This window comes from Cetorhinus maximus, chromosome 7, assembly GCF_964194155.1.
Source record: "Cetorhinus maximus chromosome 7, sCetMax3.hap1.1, whole genome shotgun sequence".
NCBI lineage: Eukaryota > Metazoa > Chordata > Chondrichthyes > Lamniformes > Cetorhinidae > Cetorhinus > Cetorhinus maximus.
Genome location: NC_135885.1, coordinates 42,862,086 through 42,869,756, shown reverse-complemented (window position 1 = coordinate 42,869,756; position 7,671 = coordinate 42,862,086). Strand labels below are relative to the sequence as shown.

General features: G+C 43.7%; 1 protein-coding gene across 1 annotated transcript; it reads left to right on the top strand.

Moving 5' to 3' along the window:
- The first annotated feature begins 4,287 nt into the window (after window positions 1-4,287).
- gpr12 (G protein-coupled receptor 12) lies at window positions 4,288-5,271 on the top strand. The gene has a single exon (XM_078544859.1). It carries the CDS (start codon window positions 4,288-4,290, stop codon window positions 5,269-5,271), a length of 984 nt encoding a protein of 327 aa, XP_078400985.1.
- The last annotated feature ends 2,400 nt before the right edge of the window (window positions 5,272-7,671 follow it).

Here is a 7,671-nt window from a genome sequence, read left to right as displayed (position 1 = left end):
CAGAGGTCCTAATAGCAAGCCCTGTGGAATGCTACTGTATACTTCTCTCCAGTCTACCCTCTGCTTTATGTCTTTTTGCCTGAATAAAAATGTTAGGAGTTACTTATTGAAATAAATGTAGTCATATCACATAATCATCAGTCAGTGTGGCTGCAGCTTCTAATCAATTAATCTTTAATTTCATTGATCACAATTTCCTTTTTTTGTTGCATGTCTTACATATAGGCAATGGACACAAAGCTCTTAAAATCAGACTTAGCTCTGAAAATGTTGTCAATATCTTTAGGCATTCTCCTAAGTCTCAACAAGAACACATCTCTGTGAGTGATTCCTGACTACGTTAATGGTTTTCAACAGGACAGCTACCATTTTACAAATGCTAATGTTGAGCATATAAAGTGTCTTTTAAGGCTCATTGCAGTTTATTGGTTTTTTACTTCATGTGGACTTAATGGCAAAGGTCCTGGGAGATGGTGGAGATTCTCCATTCCCTCCTTTGCTCAAAATTCAATTGATATTCATTTTCTCTCTCGTCAACCTGCCATTTTTTTTTAGTGATTCACATCTATTTGCAACGTGCTCTCCCAGTAGCTTATTCAGTAAGATCAATATTTTTAATAACTTTTTAAAAAGTGATAAAGTAATATTTTAGAAATATTGTCAGTATTTTTTTTTACATTTGTGCCTATGTTAATACCATAATATCCTATATTTTGGAGGTTTTTTTAACAAGGCTGTAGCATGTATTATAAGTTCTATAGCAGTCCACTTTAGTATCATTAACATTTTTACATAATTGGTTCTCTAACACATCCTCTGCTCTTCCAAGGCTTGATTCTAGCAAAAGCTCAGTTTCAAAAGGTAATTTCTTATGTGTTTCAATGTTCTAGAGGTGTATAGAGTTTCGACTATATATCAATTACATGCTCAGGAATTTTCATTGCACCTTTACACATTCTGCTGTCCAGGTCAAGCTGATAAATAAAAGTTAAAATGCAATGGCAGAATGGGGGAGAGAAAAATGTGACCTGAACCTAAGGCAGCATATGCAAAACTGAGTGTGATTTGGAACTAAAATTAAATGTGATCTGGAACTAAGCCAACATATGCAAAAGGCAACTCTGTTTAATGAAGCAATTCTTGTCCTACACTATCTCTTGAATTGCTGTGACAATCTTCACTCAACCTGGTCCTCCTTGTGGCAGGCAACTTCTATGCCATTGGTAGCTTCCAGGTTCAAATCGGTAGGTCCAGTTTACAAAGCAATTACACATGTTTATTGTTCCACCACAGCCAATTTCACTATTTTTCTTTTGTCAGTTGGGTGTCAAGCGCATATAGAAATCCATGTTTAGGAGACTCCAAACCAAGCGACTGAGAAAATCCACACTTAGATTTTCTGTCTGCCTTACAGTGGTGCATGCTCATTCTCTGTAAGGGCACACCCAAATTCCTAAGTCTCCTGACTCACTTCATCTGTTTACCCCCTCCCCCCCTTGCAACTCACTGCTCCCATTGCACTACTAACTATCCCTTCTAACTCAGTGTTATCTACAAACTTAGACATGCAACTCTCTGTTCCTTCCCCCAAGTCATTAATAAATATAGTTGAAAGTGGAGGCTCCAATACAGATTCTGGTGAACGCAACTTGTCACTTTCTGCCACATTCAGTTAGAAAACATTAATATTTTAATATAATATTTGTTATTCCAAAACTTCTAATTTTATTATAAAGGTAACATTGTATTCAGAAGCTTAACTTACTGTTCATTTGATTGTAGAGATAATTCTCCTGAAGTGTGCCATTTAAATATGCTAAAAAGTAATCTTTTCAGTGGTCTAATTTCCATTTTCATGCGTCATAAGGAGGTAGCAAGCTTACTGTATCATTTAAGGTTATTGCCAGAAATGTGTTTTGATAAACATCAGGTCCCGTTTGACCTGTTTTATTGTCAGTATGGTGCGTCATTTATAAAGTGGTACTTATGTCTGTATTTGTTGAGTTCTGACCATCGGCTGATGCTTTGATAGGTGTGTGTTTTCTATTGATCTGTTCATGGGTATAAAGAACAGGCTTCTTTCAACAGCATAGAAATCAAATGCCAGGAGTTGTCCATCCATTCTTACATCATTGCTCACCATAAATGAATGTGTTATTTTACTCATTCATGGGATGTGGGCATTGCTGGATAGGCCAGCATTTATTGCCCATCCCTAATTGCCCTTGAGAAGGTGGTGCTGAGCTGCCTTCTTGAACTGCTGCAGTCCATGTGGTGTAGGTGCACCCACAGTGCTGTTAGGGAGGGAGTTCCAGGATTTTGACCCATTGATACAATGATATATTTCCAAGTCAGGATGGTGAGTGGCTTGGTGGGGAACTTGCAGGTGGTGGTGTTTCCCATGCATCTGCTGCCCTTGCCCTTCTAGATGGTAGTGGTCATAGGTTTGGAAGGTGCTGTTGCAGGAGCCTTGGTGAGTTCCAATGAGGAGGTCATGATGAGCCACCGTCTTGAGCTGCTGTTAAGGAGGGAGTTCCAGGATTTTGACACAAAGGCAGGAAGGAACGGCAATATATTTCCAAGTCAGGATGATGTAGATGTACGAAGGAGTCTGGTTGGCCTTGTCCATAAGTCACTAAAAGCTAACATGCAGGTACAGCAGGCAATTAGGAAGGCTAATGGAATATTAGCCTTTATTGCAAGAGGATTTGAGTACAGGAGTAGTGAAGTCTTCCTTTAATTGTATAGAAGCTTGGTTAGAGTGCACCTGGAGTACTGTGTGCAGTTTTGGTCCCCTCACCTCAGAAAGGATACTATTGCCATAGAGGAAATGCAACAAAGGTTCACCAGACTTGTTCTGGAGATGGCAGGACTGTCTTATAAAGAGAGATTGGGGAAACTGGTCCTGTATTCTCTAGAGTTTTGAAGAATGAGAGGTGATCTCATTGAAACCTACAAAATACCGAAAGGAGTGGACAGGGTAAATGCAGGCAAATCCTGGCTGGGGAGTCTAGAACCAGGGGCCACAATTTCAAAATAAGGGGGAAGCCACTTAGGACCGAGATGAGGAGAAATTTATTTACTCAGAGGGTTGTGAACCTTTGGAATTCTCTACCCCAGCGGGCCGTGGAAGCTCGGTCACTGAGTATTTTTACGGTAGAGATCAATAGATTTCTGATTAACAGTAACGTAAAGAGTGATGGGGATAGTGTGGGTAAAAAGCATGGAAGTGTTCGATCAGCCATGGTTGTACTGAATGGCGGAGCAGGCTCGATGGGCTGAATGGCCTTCTCCTGTTCCTATGTTCCTATGTGTGTGGCTTGGAGATGAACTTGTTCCTCAATGTAAATTATTTTATATCATTTTGCCATGCAGTAATGATTATTGACTGCAGAGCAGCCATACCATTCATCATTGATTCCAGCCTAACCTGAGAGCACTGAGCCAGGGATGGGGCAAGAGTATCCCTCACCCCGCTGCATGCATCCAGCGTGGTTTTAAATATTCCCAAGTGACCATCTGCAAGCGATTGCAGGCTCCATCTTATAATATGAAAATGGGCGGGTCGTCGCACGAAGCACATGCTCTTGTGTTGAACTCTAGAGTAAGGCTAACCGTGGAGATCCCTTTAATACATGCAGTGTCTGGCTGGCTGGTGGCTGCCTTTGCTTGAATCTTGTTGCTGTGAATGACGTCGGTGCAGTGATTCAGCTGCTTCCCTTCACACATGCAGCGGGTTTACTGCGAGCACATTCAGCGATGTACCGCACCGGCGGGGCTGGGGCAGCAGCAACATCTGGCCACGCACAAAGGCTCTGAGGCGGTATTTTATTAATCGGAGCGACGCTCTTGTCTTGCGGCGGAGGCGGGGAGGGGGGCCGGGGTGGTGGGCGTGATGAGACTTTGAGGATAGGAGCGACAGAAAATACAAGGAGAGATGGTGCAGTAATAAGGAGCACATGGGGGCTTTGCATCAGATAGGCAAGGTAACCTGCAGAGACGCTTCAAATTGTTGGTCATTTGTACGTTTTGTTTTCAATTTTTGTTTCATTTTTCGATGGCACGATTCAGTGAACCATTGTAATAGTTTTGTATTTTGTTACAGATAATTGTTAAGGTATGTGTGTGTGTGTGGGTGTGTGTGTATGTAATAATATGATCAGTGAAGGATTTTCCAGTCATTATTTACAGAAGGTGGTTTGTTTTATTTCATGGAAATGGTGGGTATTTGCAGTAACCTGGAATGTATATCTCTCTTTGCTAGCGTTAGGGCAAAAAGAGAAGATAATGAACGGAGATTTCCGAAATACATCTGGTGAATATGGTCGCTGGCTGGCTCAGCCTGGCGAGAACGCCTCTGCAGCGGTCTCCTCTGTGCTCCCCTTGCCGGAGAGCGTGAATCCTTGGGATATCGTCCTGTGCACCTCGGGCACTGTCATCTCCTGCGAAAACGCCGTGGTGGTGGTGACCATATTCCACAGCCCCAGCCTCCGAGCCCCAATGTTCGTGCTGATCGGGAGCCTGGCCGTGGCTGATCTGCTGGCGGGCGTCGGGCTCATCGCCAACTTCGCCTTCGCCTATCTGCTGCAGTCCGAGGCCGCCAGGCTGGTCACCGTGGGGCTGGTGGTCGCCTCCTTCTCCGCCTCCATCTGCAGCCTCATGGCCATCACCATCGACCGCTACCTCTCCCTGTATTATGCCTTGACTTACAATTCCGAGCGGACGGTCACTTTCACCTACATCATGCTGATTGTGCTCTGGGGGGTGTCCACTTGCTTGGGGTTTTTACCTGTCCTGGGCTGGAACTGCCTGAAAGATGAGTCCACGTGTAGCGTCATCAAGCCCCTCACGAAAAACAACGTGGCCTTCCTCTCGGTATCCTTCCTGCTCATGTTTGCAATGATGCTCCAGCTCTACATCCAGATCTGTAAGATTGTGATGAGACACGCCCATCAGATCGCCTTGCAGCACCATTTCCTGGCCACGTCCCACTATGTGACCACCAGGAAAGGGGTCTCCACCTTAGCCATCATACTGGGCACCTTTGCTGCTTGCTGGATGCCTTTCACCGTTTACTGCTTGATAGCGGACTACACCTACCCATCCATCTACACCTACGCCACCCTGCTGCCCGCCACCTACAACTCCATCATTAACCCTGTCATCTACGCCTTCCGAAACCAGGAGATCCAGAAGGCGCTCTGGCTCATCTGCTGCGGGTGTATCCCTCCCAACATCTTATTCCGCGCACGGTCCCCTAGCGACGTTTAATGAATCGCTGGAGAGGCCAGTGTAAAGGGGAAAAAAAAAGAACAGAACGTTTCTCAGGCAATTCCCCATGGCTGTTGATACGCCGTAATTTATTTCACTTCCATGCTTCATCCAACTTTTCTCTTCAGGTAAATCCTCTGGAGCTGGGGAGTGTTTTTTTCCAATCGAGCTGGGACGAGATCTCTGAACTCAGATAGCAGTGTTACAAATTGAATGTGCCGGGAGGGGTCAATACCCTCCCGATTATTTTTTCTCTCCGAATGTCATTTACCATGCAATATTTAGCTTTAAAATATGAAGATTAACGAAAAGTTACTGTGGTTAACGTTTCTATGTTACTGATGGTTTATGTATAAATATTACATTTTTATGGGGGGGGGGGGGTGGGTGGGTGGGGAGAGTCATTAGTATTTTAAATTACTTGAGGCAGTTTGCTCCATTAGTAAACTGTGACCTGGTTTGATTTGTGTTATTGTCCTTACATACAGCAATATGGTAAGCATATATTCGCCAGGATTTTCAACATCTTGATGTTTGAGTGTGAAAGGTAGTGTATTAAAATATAGTAGATTGTCAAGATGATGTATTACATTTCAATAAATGGAGGTTAGAAAGACAAAATATCATTATCAGTAAGCTTGAACATTTTAAGTATGTCTTCGTCTCTGGATAGTTTCAGTATGTGAGCAGCATAACACTATACTTGAGTTATGAAATGGGCTGAGTTTGACTTTTTTTTCCCTTTCCTTTGGCTATAGTTTTGACAAATTTACTGTTAGAACCAATAAGTGAATTTATGGAGGGTGGGGCTGGGAGGGGGTAGTGGGGTGAGAAGCACCTTTTTAAAACATTGAATCCCAGTTGGACTCATTATCAGTTTCATCGATACCTTTATCCCATGTACAATGATACACTTCATGCACCTTCTCACTATATCAAATAAATTATAGTTGTTGAAACCCTGCGCACTCAGCACTGTGGTTTGATACCAATGACTAACCTGTGCCCTAAGCAGCAGCCATTGCAAAAATGAAAAAAAATTTTTTAAAAGCTTAAAGGCATTCAAAAAGTTATGCTGTCACCTATTTGTGTTTGAACATATTTTCCATCTAACCTTGAATTAACAAAATTACATGAGAATTCTAATCCCCTCTAGATTATATCAAGAAAATAATTTCATAAAATAATCCGTATTCAGTAAAAGGAATCACACATAAAACATACAAGATAAAAATGTTATTTAAAACCACAAACAAATTGTTATTATGTCACTTTGTTGCACTTTACTTTATTTCACTGGTGGTGATGTTATCACACACATACATACAGGTACTGGGTCAATGGCACTTCACAATACGTCATTTATATCTCTACAATATCGTTTTTTTCTATCCTTGAACAAGTGAAAATTGGCAGCAACAATTACTTTTTATAGTAAGTAATGTAAGTGCAAGGTTATAAATAGTGTTTGTAAGTACAGAAAAGACTTAAGCCTCGCCTATCTTCTGGACCCAAATCTTCCGATCAGGGTCGGAACCCCTATTTCTGACCCTGATCAGACAAAAAAGTATCTACTTACCTTCTTCCGATTTTTCCGGCCAATCCTCCGATGAAGGATCCTGCAGAACTCAGTCAGAGCAAGAAACCTTGGAGACATCAGCAAAGGGAAACCATGCAGAAGTCACACCCTCTTTAGCAGCCATATTCTGGTAAGTGTTCACGAACACACTGAAATGTTTTGGGACATTTAAACAGCTCTTCAGTGTGTTAGTGAATGAGTTGTGAAGGGTTTGTGAGGTTAGTGTGTAAGAGGGTAGAGTGGGTGAGGTAAGTGGGTAAGGAGGTAGGGTGGGTGAGGTAAGTGGGTCAGGGACCAAGGGAGTAAGGTGAGGGGGTAGGGTGGGTGGGGTGGCAGGTGGGTGGCAACTGGTGGTGAGGTCGGATCAGGTCAGGTCGGTAGGGTGTTGGAGGGGGGGGGGGGGGGTCGCGGGGGTCAGGCGTGAGCCGAGGGGTCAGGGAGAAGTCGGGTGGTGGGGGGAAATCCGGTTGGGTAGATGGGGGACATCAGGAGTTCGGGGGGAGTTGGGTGGTGGGAGCTAGTCAGGTCAGGTTAAGGGGAGTTGGGAGGGAGTGTCGGGGTAGTCAGGGTTTCGGTGGGGGGTCTCGGGGGATTGAGGGGGTAGTCGGGGAGGGGGCATCAGTTGTATAGTTACCCTGGAGTTCGACTCGGTTTTTGTTTGTCTAACTTTTCTTGGGTAACTATTCAGGCAAGTAAGTCGGAACTGTCTGAAGTCTCCAATTCTAACTTGTTGTTGGAGACGTTTTCAGACGGTTCCGGGGAGCAGGGAAACTGCCCAACAGAGGTTCAGACATCCCAGGCAATTCCCACAGAATTGGTGC

Coding starts and splice junctions, on each gene's coding strand:
- gpr12 (XM_078544859.1), top strand. CDS start 4,288: ATGAACGGAGATTTCCGAAATACATCTGGTGAATATGGTCGCTGGCTG.